We start from the raw sequence: 24,124 nt of genomic DNA, 5'->3' as shown, positions 1-24,124 counted from the left end.
GGGACAAACTCTGTTCACTTTTCTGAAAAGCTTTTATTCTGAAAATAACACAGGTGGAGTTTCTTTGTAAATTCTTAAATAAACTTCAAACATCCTCATTCTCTCCACTCGCACCTTCCTCTGTCACCCTCTTTCTGTGGAATATTTCAATTACTCTGCTGTAGAGCAGATCTCACACTGTGACACACACACACACACACACACACTGATTGATTACAGGGCTGCATAATCGATAGCAAACCCCTGACTACTGTGTAAATGAAGAGGAGCTGTCGGGGAGTGTGTCGTACGAAGCGTGTCAGACTGTCATCCGTCTCTTCATTTCCTTCCTCCCTGATGCCTCCCTCTCTTTTCTTTCCTCCTTTCCTTGCCCCTCTCCTTTGGTCTATTTCCAGCAGTCCTTTGCAGCGCCGTGAGGCCCTCTGGGGAGCGACCGCAGCCTCCCTCCCTCTGTTCCTCCCTCCTCGTCCTCTGTCCTTCCTTTTCATCCGTTTCTCCATCTACAAATCAATACAGCAGCAGTTGGACCCAAAGAACCTGAGGGAAAACGCTCTCTCTTTTCCTCTTTAGTTCCATTCTGCTTTCCTTGTTCCTACTTTTGATCCTCCTACAACCGGATCATATTTACTTTTCTTCCTCGTCTCCACTCCCCTTTTTAATGTCTCATATACGGCCTCATATATGAGACAAAAACCAGATATGCACGGTCCTTTTGGAAATGAACAAGTGAACACTGGACACATGAGCAGTGGCCAAATTCTCCTCTCTGTCTTGTAAAGAGGAGTTAGCCTGACCTCTTCTGGTGGGAAGAGGAAATGCAGCCAGTTTGGCAGAGAGGCAGAGGACGAGCGAGGCCGACAGAGTGAGCCGCAGTAGTTGGGCGGAGAGAGAGAGAGAGGGAGAGGGAGAGGGAGAGGAGGGTTTCTCTATCATAATGGGGTCAGTGGCTCCCAGTGAGCTCTCCCTCCTCACTAGAGTCCTTCACACACTCACACACACACTCACACACACTCACGCACTCACACACACTCACACACACACACACTCACACACACACACTCACGCACTCACACACACACACACACACACACACTCACGCACTCACACACACACTCACGCACTCACACACACGCACTCACACACACTCACACACACACACACTCACACACACTCACGCACTCACACTTGTTTTTCACTGTCCCGTTCGTTATATTCCTCATATGCTCATCCATTTCTGTAAAACCCTGCATGTGGTTGTGTGTGTGTGTGTGTGTGTGTGTGTGTGGGGGGAAGGCTCTCCAGTGTAGGGCATTAATACCCTTTGCTTTGCTCTGGACAGGGCAGCTTGGCCTCTAAAGCCGAGTGACAGAGACTCTTAAACGGACATACACAGTCATACAGCACACACATAGCCTCTGTCTCTCTCTCTCTCTCTCTCTCTCTCTCTCTCTCTCTCTCTCTCTCTCACACACACACACTCTCACACACACACACACACACGCACGCACACACACACACACACACACACACACACACACCCACCAAAGGGCTCAACAAAACGTGCGCAGCAAGATAAGGGCCATAGAATGACAAATAAGTATTTATCAACCCCAAAGCACGTATAATCCTTCACATTTCTGTCCCCATCCACATCCTCGCCTCGCTGTTCCCTTCACCCCCCCATCCCCTCCTCTTTTTTGTCTTTTTTTCTCTCCATAGTGGGGCCTATCTGTGAGACACAACGATTAATCTGAGAAAGCTGCTTTTAGTGGTGGCGAAGGGTGGGGGTGGGGGCGTTGATTGGGAAGATCTCACTGGGAATTGTATGTTTGTGTGTGTGTGTGTGTGTGTGTGTGTGTGTGTGTGTGTGTGTGTGTGTGTGTGTGTGTGTGTGTGAGAGAGAGAAAATTTCACAGGGAGAAAGCGGTAACATCCAGGGAAAATGAGGAGGAGGAAAAAATCCTAGTGGAATTTTCTCTGATACACGCACTCATTTCCAAAAAGATCTTTCCAGTCATCTCCACACACACACACACACACACACACACACACACACACACACACACACACACACACACACACACACACTAACTCCCCAGCTCTAGATGTTATGCTAAATTCCAAAACTGGCAAATCCAGATTATCAGGGGTTCAGTTTGTCTCTGATATGGAACGGAGGACGGACTCTGTATGTGTGTGTTCATGTTCACGAGAACACAAAGCATGTTTCTGTGTGTGTTTAACATCCCCAGTGAGAGTTGTGCGCGCTCCAGCTTACCTTTACGTGTGCATCTAGTTTTCCATTAAGATAAACTGTGCCGTACATCCACCGTCATGCTGCTCAGCCTCAGTCCATCGTCTCCATCGTCTCTGTTTTGACCTCGAGGTCACGTCTTCGGTCTCTCTTTGAGCTGGTGTGAATTTTCATTTTGAAAAAAAGTGTATTTTTCTTTTTGCACTGTGATGATGTAATGATGTGAACGTGTCTCTGAGTCATGGCGACACTTTCTGTAAAATATGAATCACAATATGAAAAGCTACGAGGGTTTCAAGGCCCTGACAAACAAACCGGGGCGCTCCAAACACTACACGGTCTTGAGTTGGTCCTACAGACTTCCTATTCCATCTGCAAAAATGGCGGATCTGTTGTTGCTCTATTGTTGGCCGTGTGTTGAGCTTGGTGTTTAAATTGCTTTCAAACTGCCATTTTTCTTTTCCCTCGGTTGTTTTCCCGTTAGCACACGTGAGGCTCTGTGCTGCACCGACCGGTACGTCGCAGAGTCGTTTCTCTCCCGTTCTCATCTTTCGTCAGCCGGCGTATGGAGGAGCGAGGAGGCCTCGCTGTCTGTGCTGTGGGAGGCGGCTGTGTTTCTGCTCTATTATTGGGTGGGGGGGCAAGTGGAAAGCACTCCGCTCATGTAGCCCATTATTTCTCTCATCATGTGTTCTCACTTTTTCTCCCTATCTCTCCCTCTCGCCCTCTCCCTGCAGAACCACACACTGAGTCAGCACGCGCAGTGAGACCGAGGCTCGGCAGGATCTCGCAGCTCAGCCGGGGCCCCCGACCCAGAGCCGGCGGGGGACCCCCATCTCCACATCACAGCCAATCAAAGTGTCATTTGCTACTCACATGTAAAACTCTAACGATCGCGCCACTGGGCGCGGCTATTAGGAGCAGCGGGGGAAAGGAATATTAATGGGATATGCTATTAAATAAAGAAAGGAAAAAGTGGGTGAGGAAAGCAGTGAGCGCTAGCTGGAGGAAAGAGAACCAAGGTATTGTACGTGCAGTATTTTTTATTGTCCCGCCAAAACCCCCACCAGCTTCTTCGTCCGCCCCGTCTCCCCCCTCCCACCAATCACTCCCCAGGTCATGCAATTTATTTTATTTTTTAATGAATAGAAAAGGAAAAAAGCAAGAAAACAGCCTTTGTTTTGGGATTTTTTTGTTTTGCTTTTTCATAGACTGTACTTTCTCGTCCCCTCGGTCGCTTATTGTATTGGACTTCATAGGTGCCGTTTTCTTTGATTTTTCCTTTTCCATATGCGCTTCTTTGCTTTTGTTTTCATTTTTGTACCTTTCATTTCTTGCAGTAAGTAGGTACTTGTGCTGTGTTGTGATTGTTTGCCAGTCGTAATATTCCTAAACCGCTACCTAAAACGATCCTTTTTATGATTATTGTTATATATATTTTTCCTTTTTGTAATTACTATGAAAACAAAAAGACATGAAAACAAAAATAAAGTGCAGAAAACCATACAGATGTTTCTTTTTTTGGATTGGGTTTTCCAGTCTCTATGGGGCCTATAATGGTTATTGTAAAAAAATAAATATCATCGATTTCAATGCGTCTGGTCAACGACTGCTTTTTGAATGTGAATTAACCAGATTGCAATAATCTAGTACAGAAAAAAGATGAAAGGAATAAATAAATGACAAATAAAGAATTGCTGTGTGATGTGATTTATGAGTTTTCTTGGGTGCTGTGTTTGCTGATATTGCGACACAGAGAGTGACCAAGAACTGCGCTGGAAACGATGCAGCCATTCGGCTCGGCGCACAAAGACAAGCGACTACGGCATAATCTGGCCTTTATCGTTATGCTCAGGCACAAGGTGATAGCTGGACTGATCACACCTGGCAACAATCCTCTGTGAATAGATCTGTTTGAAAAAAGGCACAGTGGACCATCTGTGTCGAGTTTCATCTAAGGTCACGCACACAAGAACGAGGTTTATGATGACCACACTTATCAACAGCAGCAGTGCGCATTGTAAGATAATTAGCCTGACACGGCTGAGAATCATACACGTCTCACTGGTGATGACCACGTACAGATATTGTGGTTTGGTGTGCGTGTCTCGAGCATGCAGTGCGTGTGGGCTGAAAGAATGGGACAACGAGGCCGAAGGCTCCGTTCAAAAAGGGCCGTGGAGCCGTTCGCTCTGCACCTCGTACCGGCTGCACTGACAGTTTAACACAGCTGCTTTCATCAAGCTTTTCCTCTGCTGACCCACAGTGACTTTTTACAATGGAATTGATGTGTGTTGAAATCATGTAGCACTGTGCAAAAGTCTTGAGTTGCCCCTCATTTCTTTATATTTGTACTGAAACATGGGGAAGCACACATGTAAATATACTATGTTTGGGATCATTGTTGTGCTAAAATATTTAGATTCTTTCCACATGGTGTTGCATGATGGATCAAAATCTGGCTGCACTTTTCTGCATTGATCATTCAAACAACTTCCCCAACATCAGCCCCAAACCACGCCCGATCCTCCACTGACACCCACAGTTATAGTTCTCTGATGGTCCCCTCCCTCCAATATTTTGAACACAGATGAATTACTCCATAGGATCTGTAGCCACCGAGTTTCAGCCTGGCTCTTGTGTAATTTGGCACACCTCAGCCTTTGTGTGCTCCTTCCTTATGGATGGCTTCTTCACAGCCACCCTCCCACTGAGACCATTTCTGATGAAGAGGAGATGGATCAGCTGAAGGGCCAGATGCGTCTCTGAATCCATGTCAGGTCTTTGCTGAATTTTCTCTCATGACTTCCAGATATTGTTCACCTGGCGCAAATATTCTCTTAGACATGCCACTTCTTCTTTTTCCTCCAACTGTCCAGGTCGTTCATATTTTCTGAAGGGCAAACTGCACATCACGCTGAGATATAGCAGGTGTTTAGCTAACAGTTCTTTGGGAATCACCTTGTTGGTGCAACACTTCTATTTTATGCCTGTCAGTCTGTTGTCTTTTGCATCTTTTCAGATTTTTCCATGTGTTTTTGCACCAGGGCACTAGAAACAACGTGCCTAATGTTGTTATGTGAAGACACAACACTGGTTCATCCTTTCAATTAACTGCCTTTTTATGCTCTAAACAAAAATCCAGCACGAGGACTGAATATGAGTGAAAAAGCAGCTGATGTCTAGAACTTCGAAAGACTTTCAAAAAGAACTATTAGCAGACTTTAATTTGAAAAGGTACGGCTGTTTGGATGCAAAATATAAAGGAGTGAGAGGTTCATCATTTTTTCACTTCTAGTTGATATTAGTATTGCAGTAACGTTTCATAAACTTTGCACAGTTTTGTTTCCTTCTTAGAATAACTGCACTTGAAGCCAGCATTAAAAATGTCTCCAGAAATAATCCAATGGGTGACAAGCAAGGGTGTAGATTTGGCATGGACGGAAGGGACGTGTCCCCACCAATAATTTGATCTCTTTGAGTAAAGAAAATCAAACCCGATAGAAAAAAAAACCGATCTGTCGACGTCTCATTCACCCAGCGGAGCAGAAAGAGTTAAATTACGTGCTCTACTGGAGTCCTACGTCATGTGACAAATATGGCCAATGTGATTGGCTGAGCCTTTCAGGGAGCTCTGTTTAGTTTCAGCAGCGGCAAACCTGCGCTGCGAGGAGGAGAGGAGGACGGCAGCAAAGAGGAAGAAGCTGGATATAAGAAAGTGTTTTTCAAAGAAACCTGTCAGTCACTTAAAGCCAAGTTCACTCATAAAATGTGTCACAATAACGTCACAGGCTGTGCTAGGCTTTGGCCCACATCAGTCTAAAACTGTACGTAACCATGAATAACGTGTTTGCACAGCAGGCAGCACTGTTAGTTCTCTCAGTCTCAGAGCAGCGTTTCTAATTTTGATTGAAACTGTCAGAGAAAACAGAGCCTCGAGCAGCCCGGATATTAGTTTACAGAGGCTGTTAGAATTATATGTCTAACGTTAACATGTTGGTGACACAATAATTTCATCCTAACGGCACTGACATATTCATAGGGTTCATTTTTGAGACAAAATATCATGATGTAGTCAGGATTTTGCAAATATTCCACCTTGTAGTGCAGTTTGCACAGTTTTAAAATGCACTCAGCCTACAAACATTACTGACGAGTCAAGATCTGCACAAAGTGACAGAAACACTGAAGCAGCTGCACATTTTATTCTTATTGTCATGTTTGTCCTGTTTGTCAGGTGACAGGCAGCTCTGCCATGTTGTAGCTCACAGGTGACTGGCTGATGATTTGATGCTATAGATTAACTAGTATTTATTATCATGACAGTGGTTAGGCTGCTGATGTAAAATGATTCGTTAGTGTATATTTGACAAAGAATCTGAATTGACATGTCTCACTTTTTATATGGCACGAATCAATGTGTTATTTTATCAGGTGTTCCTAAAAAGAATATCGATCTGTCAGACAATATTGTGCCTGATTACTGTTCATCAAGTCTGTGACCAGAGAAGGCAGTAATGTTTCGTCATCTCGTTTATGTCCTTTTTTAAAATTACACGGTTCAGTATTAACCTGAATTTGTGGATACAGCGATGAACTGTGACCCTACAGAACTGCACCCATTCTTAGAGCAGTGTAGTCTGAGGGACTGGAGAGCACACTCACTCATCCTGGTTCCTGAACTGTTTGGCCTTGTGCAGCCTTGAATACTTCAGTTTTACTTCTAAAAGACTCACTGGGATGTGGTTTGTATGCCCACATGTATGTTATCCTTTTGTCAGCTAACCAAACTAACTGCACACAGCGGGTTTTTTTACCATTACCACAGACATTAATTAACTAATGGGAGAATTCCATTGCAGCACAGATGGTGGGAGACGAGTACATGCCAACGGGAAAGGCTTTTAAAAACTTTGGTTTTTAAATTAAAGTGAATAGAAATAATATGAAACAACTAATAAGTAACAAGAGGCATTTTGAGATAGCTGCACACACGCGCACGTTTCCACTCTTTTTTCATAAGAAAAACAAACAAACAAACATATATTTCTATATCTGTCCTATTATTCGTCCTCCAGCTCCTGAATGTCTGGCTGACTGTTACCTTAAAACTACCGTATTTGTTCCTGCACTAGGGCAGGCCACCCGTCCATCACAGGGCTAACACAGAGACACAGACAATCATTTACACCCAGTTTATAAATGACCCGAGGCGCACATGTTAAGACTGCGGGATGAAGCCAACACATCCACAGATGCTGACACCGGACCCTTACAACCACTGCGCCATCATTAGTGCTACAACACCAGTTAAAACAATTAGAAACGTGTGTATGGATATTTAAAGATACATGATCTACAGTCTCCTGTGCACCTGCAGGTACTCGGATCGTACTTTCACTTTGTGACGTCGCTGCCAAACGCAGACGGTCCCTAACGCTGACGACAGCTCGGTGAACTCTGAGGACCTGTTGTTTTTTTCAGCGGAGGCACAAATAAAGTTTGTTTAGCAGAACACTTGGAACTAAACCGCGGTACATTTAACCGTCCGGTTGTCGTTTGGTGCACATTCACAGCAGTGGCGGGTACAGCCCCGTGAAATAGGTCCGTGTGTGTATTTCCGGGTGGCACGAGGCTGCTCCGGTAACATCCCAGCTAGCATCAATTGGTTGAGCCTACCTCCTCCGCTCGGTCGCCGCGACAGCCGGAGGCCGTGACACTATCGCCCGGGACAGCTCCACGGTGGATGTCTTGTAGCTGAAAGCCCAAAGCGGGGAGAGTCATGGCGGCGTCGCTACTCTCCGAGACCGACATCAGGCACCGGTCCATGGCGGAGGAGGATCCGAACGGCAACGAGCATGGGGCGGCTGCACGCAGCGCGGCGCCTCGCTGGGGACCGCAGCACGCCGGGGCCCGACAGCTAGCACGGCTGTACTCGCCAGGTAAAAGCGTCGTTATCGTCCTCGGTGGTGTTAGTGCTGGTGTGACTTACTGTCTGTGTGCATCAGCGGAGGCCTAACAGCCCACAGTGCGACATCAGAGCTGACAGACGCGGGGATGATGATGATGGTGGTGAGGGTCACTATTTTGATGGCAGTCCCGTTAACAAACTTAACAGCGATATGTAATTAACGACTAATTACTACAAAGACTGTGCAGCAGACAGTGAATTATTGCATTAACGTACTGTGAAGGCCTAATGTCTAAAGGTGGGGGGGGCACAAGTTTCAGCTGACTGACCCCCCACCATGCTCGCATGGTTGAAGTACCTCTGTCTCAGGCCTCTGTTAAGCTCGTGCACACGCTGTTCCGCTCAGACATTTATGCATGTTAACAAACCTCAGACTTTTTCTTACTGAAGGCCCACTCAGGGAGTATGTTCCTATCCATGCTTTCAAAGTGAAATGTCCTGCACGGATAGGTGGGTGTCAGTGACCGACCTCCCGTCTGTCTCACATCATTTCTTGCCCCATGATTACAAGCTTGTACATGTAAGTGAAGAGTGATCAAATAATCCCAATTTCCCAGCTCTAGGGCAATTCTGGTAGTTTTAGGACAATCAGTCACCATTTAGGCTTCCCACAACTAAATGAACATGATCGAATGACGTGTGCCAATGAAAGCTTAAAGTTTCCTGAATGGCGACTAGATAAGACGGATACACAACAGAGCATCGAAACAAAAATCACAGCTAAAGGAGAAGAACTTGGAACTCGAAGCAGATCGCCATCCGTTGTTTGGAAATACTTTGGATTTATGGGAAGTGACCAACCAAGATGAAATAATGTGCAAAGATTGCTGTGGGTCTGCAAAGCAACACGACTAAGTTACACACCACTGACTGCAGTACAACAAATGCATTAAAGCCAAGAAAAACACTGCGGCGGTTGCTAATGTGAAAAGTCCAACATCAGCCAGTGCAGCTCGTCAGCACGTCCATCCAGCTCACACAGATGCACTGAAATCACCAAAGCAGCTGCATTCCCTCTGGCCAACGATAAGTGTCCAGCAAACACGGTGAGGGATGAAGACTTCTGGAAAATGGACACAGGAGTGGGGATACTTCACTGTACACAAAACACTGGGAAAAAGAGAAGGCCGTCAAACGTTCCTACTTGGTCACATGCATCATGCAGGTACAATGAGTGGGGTGCAAAACTTTATCTCCTGCTTTTAGTAGATGGATAAATTCATTATTTGTAGAGCACTGATTTATTTTACTGCAGAGATCTGTGCATCAGCAGGTGTGTCCCACTACATGGAAAACGTAGGGCTATGTTTGTGTGACAGCAAAACAGTTTTGTCACTAAAATCAGGGGATTGTGATGAAAAAACGTATTATCAACATTACACATTGTGCAGCCCGAGTGGTGATGCAGGCCTTCAAACCCATTCTGTGTTTTTCTGTTTTGCTAAAGGTGAAAAATATTTTAGAAGAAGGGACGAGCTGACACCTGGATGGACGCGCTAAAAGGCGTAACCATCGTCAACACGGCGTCATGTTTTGGCCTGAATCAAAGGGGACTTATCTTATACTTAATCATTTAATTCACTTCAGCACTTTTGCTCCTTTACCCTCCCTTTAAGCAAACGTGTTTCTAATAGGCGTCATGTTTAAACAGGAGGGGGACGAAGCCGCTGTACTCACAGCTCTTTCTCCAACTCTTCTAAAGTACTTGTGTTAAAAGGGCTCCAGAAACCTTACAGTCAGCTATCAGGGCGGAGTAAGGGAGGGCGATGTAGCCTTTCAAAAACATTTGTGATAATGATTTGTGATGATATAGAAAAAGCCACTGAACGGGTGCAGCCTTTATCAGGGTACGTAAACGATAGGCGTTCTTCATCCTCCTTTTTCGATGAACTCCTGTCATGGCAATAGGAGTAACACAGCATAGGTCGAACAGAAGCAGCCCAGGTAGTGCTGTCCCTAAAACCTGTCAATAAACCATGTAGAAGAATTGCTTAACACATTAATTTTACAGTGACTAAAGTAACTTGGCCTTTTAAAGCCCTGCTTTTCAATCATATAACTGCATCAGTCGCTCCACAGTTTGCTCTTCCTGTCACATGGAGTACAGCTGAGCACTGCTTCGGTTACACATGGCCTGTAACTGGAGCAAAAGTACTGGGCTCTGTTATTGAAGTAGCTCCCTTACTACGTATGAAATCTTCATCAGAGGCTGAGGCCATGCAGGGCTCGTCTCCTTGCTGTGGAAACAGGAAAGCATGGCGATGGTATAGCAATGACATCGTGATATGTTTTTGTACCATGTGAATATGTATGCCCGTGTGCTGTGGACAGTGTGATACGGCACAGTCGTGGGGACGAAGCCCTTCCTGCCTGTGATGGCATGCCACACATGGTAAGCTCCACACCTCACCACCCGTTGATTCACTTTAGTTTAATTTACAGTCACTACTTTAAAATATTCTACTTATTGTTCAATATTGTTTCTTTATTAAATGTATTTATTTTTCCATCACACCTTCCAATGTTTATATGGCGTGCACACATATTAACCTTGCAAGGTCAAAGTTCTGTTTTATGTTATATTAATACATCTTTCTTTGTTTGAGTTACCTGGGGGTTGGCTTCTCCTGTCTGGCAAAAGGTGTGGCAAAGGGCTGCGAGACCTGAAGTACCACTGACAGCCTAATTGGATTGCACCACATGCTTCATTGCCTGGGGGGTGTTTCATGTTTGTTTCATTGTTTTGTATTAGTTGGTTATATGGCAGCCAGCTTGTTTTCCCCCGTGTGTGTCATTTGGTTTAGCTAGACCAGTATTTAAGTCCCCCTGTGTGTCATTTCAGCAGGTCAGTTTATCATATGTTTGTTTGAGGTTTTGTTAATTATTATCTTGAGTTTAGTCTATTGAGTTGACCTCTTTTATTGGTCTGCCTGTTTGAGTTTTGGCTTTGTTAAATATGTTTTCATATTTTTGGGTCAATAAAACCCCTTTTTGAATTAAAACCACCTGTGTCCTTTATGCTTTACTGCTTGGTCCCTGACGCTGCCACAGGATTAATGAGTAGTTTTTACAGTCTAGTGAAGTTGTTGCCTTCAGGTGTTCAGTTCAAAATCGATGTGTGACAGAGTCTGCAGGAGTAATCCTCCAGTCTAGTCCTCGGCCCAGAGTGTGGCTGGCTTTCTTTGTTGCCCGCTAGTTTAACCTCCTCAGACCTGAACGCTTCCACAGCAGCCTTTTTAATTTCTCTTTGATATTTGGGCTGATTGGGACCTGATGAATGTAAAAACAAAGAATTACCAGATTTTTTTTAATTTTTTTTACCTGATTTTTGTTTCTAATAAAAATGAGATCCACATTTAAAATTTCGATAGAACAGTAGCACTATAATGTCCTCCTAAGTGGATATCAGGCCCTTGTAGAGCAAAATTGACTATTTTGGTCTAAATAACCCAAATTGTGATGTCCACATATGTGGACGCAGGTCCTAGGAGGTTAAATTCACCTTATGTCTTCCAGGACGGGTAAGTCTGATTAGGCACCTGGAAAGAAACTGCCTGGCAGGATAAAACCAAGGAGCAGTCTGAACCCTGTGGGAGAAACTCCCAGTACCGCTGTTGGGACAGGCAACACCTCCATCACAACAAGGTGTAGCTCCTGTGACATCAGCTCTTGTATGATGTGGTTTTCCTGAATATTTTCCCTCCTCCTGCATTTGTTTCTTTCATTAAAAAAAACATCAGTCAATACGTAGCTCATTGTAGGTAAATGTGTCTTATGGAAATAATTAAATCCAGGTTTTCACAGTGGGATGTTGAGCCTCCTCAACACTTCCACGTTTTGCGATTTATTGATTGGTGAAATAGATGGCAACAATTTAAGGCACAAGATAAATTGAGCTATTTCATCAGCGGACATGCGTTGCTTTTGGCACGAGGGTGGGCACGCTGGGGCTCAGACCTAAGCAAAGACAACCTGTGTTACCAGTTGTGCATCAAGCTGGCTTGTGCCACTTTTTGCCTGACCATCTGCCCTGCGTCTCACTTCACTGAGCATTTTAATTGCCTCTGGTCGAGCTAAGCTGGCAACTTGTTGACAATTTCTAAAAAAAGGAATGATGATCAGAGGAAAAAAAGGTTTGCACCGCTATCTCCACATGTGACATACCTGGTGACGTAAATTTGGTTCATATTTGCAATCCTGTCGTATTTGTGCCCCAGAGCAACTCGCTGAAAAGGCTCCTCAAGATTTATTAAAACGTTCGTTTTCATTTAAAATCAGCCATCACCCCTGACTTTACTGGAACCTGGGGACACCAGGCGTCCTATTTTTAGTCACTGTGAGTAAGAGTCACCTTCCCCATTAGTGGAATTGGATCTGTTATTCAATGCAATTACATTAGTGAGATAACGTCTCAGCTCTGATATTTGGGTTTTTCTTTCCTGCTGTTGCCAGGCAACACAAACATTACACATTAATGTAACCAGATGGGTTTACCTGCACACAGCCACTCACAGACGAGAGATTATTTAAGTTATTTAGGAAAGAAATGGATGGTGTAAGGTACGAGAGATGTTTGACCAGAGTTGGGTTTCTGTTTGTGTGGATGTGTGATTCAGAAATCACAGCTCCAATGGACGAGCAACAACTGACATGATTGTGTGACTGCCATGTTTACTAACATGTGATCGCTAGCATACTGTGTGTAAACGGAACATCACACACAGGCTGTTAAATAATCGCATGTATAATATTCTGATCAGAAGACATCTTAATGGCTAAATGCAGCTAAATGAGCATTCTTATTATTGGCTGCATCCAGATCTGACTGGGACAAAAAAAAAAAAACAGGCATGTTTTGGTCCAGGCAGCCCACCGTGATTGGTGGTGATGGATATATATATATATATATATATATATATATATATATATATATATATATATATATATATATATATATATATATATATATATGAAAAAAAAAAAAAACACCCAGCACGCCCCTGCGGGCGGTTTATCCTTCAAGCTCGGGTCCTCTACCAGAGGCCTGGGAGCTTGAGGGTCCTGCGCAGTATCTTAGCTGTTCCCAGGACTGCGCTCTTCTGGACAGAGATCTCCGATGTTATTCCCGGGATCTGCTGGAGCCACTCGCCTAGCTTGGGAGTCACCGCACCTAGTGCTCCGATTACCACGGGGACCACCGTTACCTTCACCCTCCACATCCTCTCGAGCTCTTCTCTGAGCCCTTGGTATTTCTCCAGCTTCTCGTGTTCCTTCTTCCTGATATTGCTGTCATTCGGCACCGCTACATCGATCACTACGGCCGTCTTCTTCTGTTTGTCTACCACCACTATGTCCGGTTGGTTAGCCACCACCATTTTGTCCGTCTGTATCTGGAAGTCCCACAGGATCTTAGCTCGGTCATTCTCCACCACCCTTGGGGGCATCTCCCATTTTGACCTCGGGACTTCTAGGTTATACTCGGCACAGATGTTCCTGTACACTATGCCGGCCACTTGGTTATGGCGTTCCATGTATGCCTTGCCTGCTAGCATCTTGCACCCTGCTGTTATGTGCTGGATTGTCTCTGGGGCATCTTTACACAGCCTGCACCTGGGGTCTTGCCTGGTGTGATAGACCCCAGCCTCTATGGATCTTGTGCTCAGAGCTTGTTCTTGTGCTGCCATGATTAGTGCCTCTGTGCTGTCTTTCAGTCCAGCTTTGTCCAGCCACTGGTAGGATTTCTGGATATCAGCCACCTCCTCTATCTGCCGGTGGTACATACATGCAGGGGCCTGTCCTTCCATGATACAGCTCTCTCTTCAGCATCGCTGCCCCAGTCCTTCCCCTTCTGGACTAAACTCCCACCCAAACTCCTCCACTCGGAGCAGCAGCTTCTTCCTGACCTGGAGTGGACACAAGGGCAGGGCAGTATGGCAAAATAATTTATCACGATATATATATATATATATATATATATATATATATATATATTTGAAAATTTGCGATAACGATATAACTGACGATATAATTAAAAAATACTTTACAACTCCACAACTTTATTAGTGCAATGCAAATTCCTCGTTGACAGTTTAACCAAAAGGCATTTCCAGTGGAAACTGGCCGACATATCCTCAGCATAACCATGTATAATATCCACACAACTTAAAAAGAGGTTATACACACACAATACGGTAATACTATGTTGAAGCACAGTACGTATCACTCCGCGAGGCTCCGCCTACGATAGCCGTAATGCTCCGACAATCCATCAAGCGGTGCGGCTTCGTAGCTCAGCAAAGTCGTACTGAAACAGTTTTTGGCAGATTTTTTGAGCGCTGTGTAGCACATAAAATCGGTTCGGTAATAACATTTTGGTGACACTGATGTAGGAGGGATGATGTTGATCGAGAACCTGGCCGTGTTTACTGGCCTGTGGTTGTTGTTGAGTGTAGCACTGATTGATGGTTAAGAGGATCACACATGCTTTTGGGGTCCTGACACTTTATCCCCTCTCACTTAGTGACAGCGGAGCTTAGTTAGCGCGCTGACTTTGGGTAGAAATAGTACACAAGGCTTAAATATGGGTAGTATTATGATGCAACACAAGCTGCTGTTGAACTTCAGATAGGTCTGTTACACAGTGTTACTCGGCAGTAAAGTTTATTATTATTTATACTAGAGGGAAGTAGGTCAGGCAAACAATAAAACAATAAAAAGCCACCATAACCTTCAAAGATGTGACCCAGGCCCTTTTTTAAAGCTTGTTCCTCACACCAAAGGTTAGCATGCAGACAATTATGGTTTTATGGACACAGGCTTTCACATCTGCCCAGCCCAACACTAAACATGTCCTGGACTGTAGTAAGGACAAGGTCAGGTATCAGACTTAGCTGAATTAGCTGCTTTGACTGTTGAGAGTGTAATGAGTGTTTAAATATTATTCAGCTTTTCAAATAAAACAATTATTCAAGGTTTTCCCATCAAAACAAACGATCCAAATTTATCTGAAAGGGATAGTAGTTATATATGATCTGTTGTTGGGTTGGCAGTTGAATTCCCAGGTGCCTCCTCTGAATCCCATCGTGTTTGGCTTTTGTGTATTTTTGGGGTATTTTACCTTAAAAGCCTCAAAGACATATTTTCAAAAATAAGTTTGAACACCAGATTTGACGTGTCGATGCCCAAATCTGGTCTCTGACTGTTTTTTCTGAGGTCCTGTCATAAAGCGTGTCGCTTGAGTTTGCAGCGGTCCCCAACCTTTTTTGGGCCACGGACCGGTTCAATGTCAGACAATATTTTCACGGATCGGCCTTTAACCTCCCAAGACCCAAACTCTTCCACGGCATGCATTTCTAATTTCTCTTTGATATTGGGGCATATTGGGGCCCGATGAATGTAAAAACAAAGAATTACCAGATTTTTATTTATTTATTTATTTTTACCTTATTGTTGTTTTTAAGAAAAATAAGAGCCACATATGAGGATATTCGTCTAAAATTTTGGTAGAACTGTAGCAGTATAATGTCCTCGTAAGTAGGGAAGGGTACCGGTCTCCGGTGCCATGCCATGGTTCTGACATAAACGGTAGTAACCAGACCGAAAAACAGAGCACATTTCGGTGCTTTATTTTGGTGCATTTTTTTTTACTGAGATGTCACACACTTTGGATTCTAGCCAATCATTTTATCTTTGCAAGTGTAGTAGGCGGGCCCAGGTACATACGTTCTTTTAGAGCAGAGCTACAGATTAAAAATGCCCAAGGCGAAGCGGTCAAAAGTCTGGCTGTACTTCACAGCAAAAGATGCAAACTCAGCAGCAACAAGTGCTCTAAGCTGATACTGTGATACTGTCAAAGGAGGTAACACCTCAAATCTGATGAAACACCTGGAGACGCATAGCGTCTTTTTAAAAGCCGAGAAATGCGCCGTATTTGATAGCTTGCTGCGAGACCTCACACCGAGCACATCTACTGCGGGTGTGGTGCCTGTTATCGACCCGGAGTTAGCAACATCCCCCAAGAACCCGAAGAGGAGAGTCCTGGCCCCTAGCCCTGCCAGTGTAGCAGGAATGATGAGGATGATGATGATGCAGCAGCAGCCCTTCTTCTCTGCGTGAGTAGCTTAATGTTGTTCGTGTGTAATTTACGTTGAGTAGGCTAACCACGTGATTACATTAATGCATGTAAGGTGAACTAGCAAACACCGTCGTAGTTACATGCGGCTGTCCTCTTGTTTGATAGAGTGATGCCATATATGCTCTATAGCTGCAGAAAAGGCTAACATTGTTATCTTTTTACAAAAAAACGGCTGAACATGAGAGGTTTTTGGACAAAGTGTGTGTTCTCCATTCTTTAAGCACCGGCACCGTTTCAAAAGTACCGGTTTCGTACTGGTATCGGATAAAACCTAAACGATACCCATCCCTACTTGTAAGTGGATATCAGGCCCTTGTAGAGCAAAAGGGCCTAGGAGGTTAAGGTGTGACGGATAAATACAACAAAATAAAATGATCCGACCGAGACAAAAACTGTGGGATTTAGTAAATATAATATCAAACTCACTGAATTCACTGTGTAATTGTGTAACTTTATTAGCAGTGTCCTCCTGAAATGCGCCAACAACATTGAGAGTAACATCCTCCTCTCTTCCCCTTAATGCTCTATGGTCGCTATGGTGACGTGTAAATAGTTCTTTCAAAATAAGACACACAACTACAACATGGGGTTCGATAAAACCCTGAAAACGATAAATTTCACACCTGAGCCTCAACTCTCACGGCCCAGTACCGGTCCGTGGCCCGGGGGTTGGGGGCCGCTGTCGTAAAGAGAAAGAAGAACGGGACAAGTTTTTATTTTTTTAGATCTCAGGGATGAGGATAGCTAGCTTTATGGCGTGGATGATGGCTTCTGGCTTATCGCAGATTTAGTTTTTTAATTCAACACTTCAAATAATCTTTTAAACTAAAATGAATTTTTAGTATTGCTGAGAAATGTTTTGTCTTGAATAATATCGGATGAGCAGGTAAAGCTCTGAGTTATCAGCGTTCATACTGAAAGAGTGCATTTTAGCTTCTGGGTGTTTGTCGCTGCTCTTTTTGAGTTTTTCTCAGTTTGGCCGAGCGTCGCTGTTTGTGAAGCGCAGGGGCAGCTGTCAGACACAAACTCTAATGGCCTTTCCCAGAGGAAAATGTGGTTTTTGGGTTTAAAAGTAGAGGCCGGTGGCTTCCTGGCTGTAATAAGAGCACGGTTATGTGTGTGCGCATTTGCTTCTTCACCAGGTGAATCTCTAAATGACTTAGAAGCTTTCCCTCATTTCAGCCAAAGGGCACAGCAGGCGGCAAGTGGAAGATATGCTCAGCGAAGCTAACAATGCTGCCGAGCCATTTTATGAAAACTTAAAGGCAAAAACGTTCCCCCACATGCTGACAAGTGTCTGTTTAAAGAAAAATAAACAGCTAAAATTCAAAATGTCAAAGTGTCCATTTAAGGGAGCGTCACGCTGTTATGTGCTTAGTTGTTTGGGTTCGGTTCAGCGTCCGTAGGAGGTAAATCTAAATAGCAGTTTGGCTTGTTAGAGTTTGGAGAAGTTTGATGAGGCGTTGGCAATGCTCCATAGAGCCAAACATGGGCTCATTACAGCAAAGCGAGGATGGACAAACAGCTGGATATATCTCCCTGTGCCTCTGTTTCTGCATCTCTCCGTTTCTCTCATTCATCCCCTCGTCTCTACTCGGCCCTGCCGTATGTCTGAAGTGTCACGGTCTGCTGCTCCTCTCCGCTCCCCCTTTTTAAATGTATCATCGACTTCCACGTATCGCACATTTCTATCGAGTACAGTGGAAGACTCTGACGTGCGTGCGCGCGTGTGGTCTCGAGTTACCCCGGAGGCTCTAGTGTCCGTGGGTTTGAGTGATCTTCAGCCTCATCCAGCTCATCTGCCACCCTGCTCCCATTAAACACAAACATGCACTTATGTGTGAACATGCACTAATCGGTGTTTTTGGAGGCCGGCAATATTTGAACCTGTGAGCAGTGCTGAAAGAACAGAGGTGGGTCGAGTATCCAGAAATTGTACTCAAGTAAGAGTAGCATTACTTTAAAATATTATTACTCAAGTATAAGTGAAAAGTAGTCTTCCAAAAAGTTACTCAAGTAAGAGTAAAAAAGTACTTGGCAAAAAGACTACTCAAGTAACGAGTAACTGTTTGAAATGTCCGATGTATTTTATAAATAAATGTTATCAGACAAACAAAAATAAATAAATATACAAGTTTTAGTATTTTCAACAGGAATATATGTAAAAACAACAAAATAAGGCACAACAATTCTAATTTCCAGGTTTCAGATTTTCACAACATAAAGCTTTTTTCACCAATACCTGCAGTAAATAATATAAATATATAAACAGTGCAAACAATTTCCAGTGACAAGATATGCTGTGAACTTTATATTCATGTTTGCTCCAAATGGCACAGCAGCCTCAGAGAAAACAGAACGAGGCATCTTCAACATATGTTCATACAAGGCAGCTCAGTTTACCATAAGTTGTATGGGTGTGTGTCTGTTTCTGCATGTTTAGCAAAAATGTGCCATTTCTTCACTCAGTGAGGTGATGGTTCAGCTTCAGCAGCAGTTTGCTCTCAAGGTTCTTTCTGTGAGCACTCAGGTCGCATCAGAGCATCAGGCCGTATAGTGTGAGACCTGCATCGTGACCTATGAACTTCTAACCCCTGCGATTTGTACAGTTTGAGCAGGAGCTGAATAATGCGACAGAAAAAATCGCACAGTGTTTGCTCAGCTTAATGCAGACTGTTTAAACTAAACAAGCTGCTGTTTGACATAATAAACCCTGTCAGCCGCAGTATTGCCTCTGTTTTAACAGTTAAAGCAGTAGAGACGAGCTGTTTGCATGTGCGTGGAACTCTAGCGTCGTTAACTCGTGCAATCGTTACTACCCACCTCCGTGAAAGAATAAACACAAAGAGCCATGTTTACATGCTTAATAACTAAATTATTTATCACAAGTCCCACCTGTGTGAGCAGGTGAGCTACAAAATCCTGACACATGTATAACTGAAGCTTTCACAGCTTCCTGCCTGCGAATAGAACGATGGATTTTCAGTTGAGGGTTGCAGATTGATCTAAAAGGACTTTACCTGAAGCCTGCTGTGCACCTGAACAGGCATTATGAGTAAATGCACTTCTTCTTTCCCAGCGAGCGGCTGGATGTTAACAGACAACAATGACGAGGCAGCCACCAACTGTGAGTGTTTCAACAAAATCAGACGCGTTGCTGTATCTGTTTCAATAATGTAGGACGTTATGGATGTTTTGATTCTAGCTCACATTGACTTAAAAAAACCAACAACAATATTTTTATTGTTCATGACGTTAGTCAGTCATGTTGCTATGCTAATGTGCCAAATTCACCCAATGCATTTGGCTTAATTTCTTTCTGTGTTTCTGTGTTAAACTCAGACTTATCGTAAGGTCTGCCTCGTTTGGTGACCAGAAATAAAGATTCACTTCCTTGAATTGTCATCTGAGGCCTCAGAAACGAGTCGGTCCTCACACAGTGTGATGTGAACGTTTACAGTAGGATGTACTGTATGCAGTTTTAGTGTTCCTGTTATCATCACACTGGCATGATGTCATACATTCACAGGAACATTAGGCTCTGATATATATGAGTTCATGTGCCCAGTTTCATAGCTTTTCCTTATAATCATGATAATGTGAAATAAGAGCACAAGACCAAAACATGTTAGCTGACTTGGAAAAATAAAACTAGTCTTAATTAACCTCCTAGGACCTGCGTCCACATATGTGGACATCACATTTTGGGTTGTCTAGACCAAAATACTAAACTTTGCTCTACAGGGGCCTGATATCCACTCACGAGGACGTTATACTGTCTCTGTTTCATCAAAATTTAAAACGAATATCCTCATACGTTGCTCTCATTTTTCTTAGAAACAAAAATTGGGTAAAAAAAATAAAATCTGGTGATTCTTTGTTTTTACATTCATCGGGTCCCAATCAGCCCAAATATCAAAGAGAAATTAAAAATGCATGTCGTGGAAGAGTTCGGGTCTTAGGAGGTTAAGAAACAGCCGTGTGTGCACGCCCAGGGTCATGATTGCAGGAAAAATTATGGCTGCTGTGGAAATGCATAGTTGTGCTCGGCCCCAGGAACGGAGCACCGTCGACTCCCATCTCATCCGGCTGAGTCCCGTCGTGGAGAACGACACACCTGAGTGACATGAGCGACACTCTCACCTGTAAAATTGGACTGATTGTTGTCTTAACGATGAGCTTCTGCGAGTTCTCTCTCTTCTTATATGTGGCAGTTCACACACACACACACACACACACACACACTGCCTGACTCCCTGAACTATTGACCCCAGGGCTGTAAAGGTCAGGGGTCACAAACCTTTGGAGCACGTGTGTCGAGCCCAGAGGAACAGGCGGACTGTGCTTGGCTTTAACCTCTGCGTGTGATCGTGACCTCAGCGTCTGTGTGGCTGCTGCGAGCTGCAGAGGACCGTTATCGCAGAGTCAGCACAATCAGAACATTAAATCGGCCCGATGCTTTTTTTTTGCCCTGGATTATTAATAAAGAGAAGGAGAGATGATACTTTTTTCCTTTTTCCTCACAGGTGAAATTTACTGTTGTAATTTACTAAAAGAAGTAATATGTGTGTTTGTGATTAATGCTGTCGGTCGAGGTGTCAAAACAATAATTACAATATGCAAAATGTAAATATGCAGCATATAAATACATCTTCAGGTGTATTTAGATTACAGGTGCAGATGTACTTGAGATTTTTTCACGTCTCCCTCGCTTTATCTGAAAACGGATTTAATCACATTTTCTTTCATCACATTTCCAACTAAGAAGAAGAATATACTGCTATTTGTCACACAGCTGTTTATTTTAGTTTTACTGATGTTATATGAGAATATTCAGCAGATTGACTCGAGGTCAAATGTTTTTGGTCGTCAGTACTGATTCTGGGTTTTGAGAAGTGTATCTGGATGATGCTCTGTCTCTGTTTGTGTCTGACTGCATTAGTGCCACACCGGTTTGTTTCCTTAATAATGGTGAGGCAGTATGCTGTCAAGCTGCTGTAAATCTGAAGGAAATCTCTTCATATGTGGAACCGAAGAGGGCTGAAGGATAAACTGAGTAGAATTTGGTGGGTAAAGGTCACTTTGGTCTAGTCGAGCACATTCAAGCAATTTCCAACAAACATACATATAAACACATAAAAGGGCTGTGCTATGAATAAAGACACAGCAGCTTTTTAAATTGTTTGGAAACCAAAAAGTTGAAGGAAAATTCTGTGATTGTTAATTAGCACATCCTTCAGCAACGGTCTAGCCACTTGAAATAGAGATTAAATCGTTTGATTGGTTATTTATGGTTGGTTTACACAGCTTGTGTATGCATGCGCAGCTGTGTATATCCACACGCGTGTGTGTGTGTGTGGGTGAATTGTGTTGCTTACATTGTTGAGATATACATTCCTTGTATGTGTCTGTGCATATACATGGCCAATAAATATAATATAGCTGTTTAATATAATATAACCATTTGGCTCATGGTACAGCCATCTGAAGTTGGAATTTTCACCTGGAATTCTCCCTCAAGTCGGACTTCCAACGTAGAGAGTCGAAGCGGTTCACTGCTGCATTGCTAACGACCTAACATAGCGACAGTGAACCGTAGTGAAACTGTAACATGGGTCTGCTGCTGTTGTCTATTTGTGACTCACACACACACACAGAGCAGGTTTATCCATGACTGTGCTGCATGTGTGCTGTGGCTGCTGATGCATGAATGGTTCTTCTTTGCTAAGGAGCCAAACAAATCCCATTTTTCCCAAAGTTTCCAGCTTTACTGCTGGAACGCGCTCAGCTCAGGAGTGAGTTCACTCCGGGGTCCTGCATCTGAATCAAACATCAGATAACTTTGAACGTTTGGCTCATTATTCCCACAGACCTGCGTGGTAACGTGGCGATGTATAACACAGTGCAGTACTTCCTGTACGAAGCACCTTGCAGCAGCTGTTGGTGTGATTTGGCCGTATAGAAATGAACCTGATTCAAACTTGGACAAACAGACCGAACATATTAAATCTGTTCTTCGCGGTGCTTCAGGAGTTGACAGCCCTCTGTGTTTTACTTGAAGTGAAGTTGCAGTGGAGTCGTAGTAAGCCCCACTGAAGGACGACAAGCGTGTTCTGGCCTGGAGATCTGCAGATGGCCCCGCCCCTCCCTGAGCCCGGTTCTTTCTGTTAAGAGGGAGTTTTTCCTTCCCACTGTTGCTTGCTCAAAGGGTTGTTGTTGGATTGTTGGGTTTTCTCTGTGTATTGTACAGTTTTTAACCTGCAGTCTAAAGCACCTGCAGGCAACTGCTGTTGTGCTAAAGAAGTAAAACTGAGCTTTGAGACAAAGGCACTGAAGCGACCACCAATGAGAGCACAGCATACTGGAGAGCAGATAATACCTCACAGGGTTGCTTAGACAACTGGAGCGTCAGTGAAGTCTGTCCATCAGAACTCGGTGAAGAGACATTTGATCCTTTTCTGATTTTCCTCCTCTTCAGTCAGCTGGACTCAAACATTGAGAATACTTCTGCGCTTCAGTCTTTTGATGGCGAGTGCCTTCATTTAGCATGCTCTCTCTCTCACACTCACACACACACACAGACTCACACTCACACACCCAGAGACGTGTGAGCGCTCTACTTCCTGCTTTTACCTGAAGCTTCTCCACATAGCTGTACACCTGCTCTGCGTTTGCCTGACGCTGGCGCTCAGACCTGCAGGCTGCCGTCTTCATTGCAGTTAATGTCCCTTTAAAAGTCCTCACACGCCACCTTTGTTCCAAACAGGAGTTATTTTTGCATCGTGAGAAGATATTCACCTTTCTGTTGCTGTTCGTTGCCTTGTTTACCTTCTCTTTGTACTTTTTATACCACCTGTTTCACTAGCATCAGAGTGCATGCCCGTGTTTTAGCCAATCAGAAGGGAGAAGCTACAGTGCCAGCGTGGTATTACCATGAATTCTCTCATTTCATGAGTAGATCAGAGTAGTAAGAATTTATCAATATTTGTGCAAACATGTCGGAACAATATCATCAGGAATATTCCTCCTGAATTAGGTCCTACTACGTTTACATTTTATTCGTACATTTTGAAGCCAAATGTAACTTTTGGCTCGCAGACAAAGCTAGCGCACACTACTCATTCACATAAATGATGTGAGCACAAATTCAGACGCACACACACACTCTGCACAAACACACACAGTGCATCTGTGGCTTTAGGCGAGCCTTCTAGGCAGGATTTTGCTATTGACCTTGACCAACGCGTGAGAGGAGCTGGGAATGCTGTGTGTTTCCAGAGAAGAGCTACGGGCGTATGTGTGTGTAATTATTCTTATGAGGGCTACAGATGAATATGGTGGTAGAGGAAAACCCAGGAGATGAGGGGATGGCGCACACACACAGACACACACACACTTGATGGGATCTGTCCATCCTTTTTTTCTGCGAGGCTGGAGCAGGGCCTACTTACACTGATTCTCATGTGGGTTAAATATGTGTGTGTTATTGTGCCTCATATATGCATCTGTTTGTCTGTGTGTGTGTGTGTGTGTGTGTGTGCACGCAGCATTGTGTCGGTATGCCATTACTGAATCTCATTTGCTACATTCCTCTTTGTTGCTGTTGAATCTACAGGGTAATGGATTTATTAAGTTTGTCTGGCAATACTGTGTGTGTGTGTGTGTGTGTGTGTGTGTGTGTGTGTGTGTGTGTGTGTGTGTGTGTGTGTGTGTGGGACATACATATTGTCTTTGTGTGTTTCTTCATCTGTGGATGTGTACTTTG

General features: G+C 43.9%; 2 protein-coding genes across 5 annotated transcripts in view; both read left to right on the top strand.

Annotated features, from left to right (window-relative positions):
- Positions 1-3,948, top strand: part of znf423 (zinc finger protein 423) — a 130,718-nt gene extending 126,770 nt beyond the window's left edge. For all 4 annotated transcript variants that reach the window (XM_085461087.1, XM_085461088.1, XM_085461086.1 and 1 more), the window contains one exon: positions 2,992-3,948. In XM_085461087.1, coding sequence (XP_085317213.1) covers positions 2,992-3,021 — 30 coding nt within the window. In that variant the 3' untranslated portion in view covers positions 3,022-3,948. The remainder of the gene's footprint in view (positions 1-2,991) is intronic.
- Positions 3,949-7,652: 3,704 nt separating this feature from the next.
- Positions 7,653-24,124, top strand: part of peds1a (plasmanylethanolamine desaturase 1a) — a 57,833-nt gene continuing 41,361 nt past the window's right edge. The window contains exon 1 of the mRNA XM_085461084.1: positions 7,653-8,196. Within this exon, the coding sequence (XP_085317210.1) occupies positions 8,037-8,196 (160 nt within the window). The 5' untranslated portion in view covers positions 7,653-8,036. The remainder of the gene's footprint in view (positions 8,197-24,124) is intronic.

This window comes from Copadichromis virginalis, linkage group LG7 (genome assembly GCF_057382275.1).
Source record: "Copadichromis virginalis isolate Kocher_CV1m ecotype Utaka linkage group LG7, C_Virginalis_male_GT1.1, whole genome shotgun sequence".
Classification (NCBI taxonomy): domain Eukaryota; kingdom Metazoa; phylum Chordata; class Actinopteri; order Cichliformes; family Cichlidae; genus Copadichromis; species Copadichromis virginalis.
Note: the sequence above shows the minus strand (reverse complement) of the source record. Positions and strands in the feature narration are given on the sequence as shown.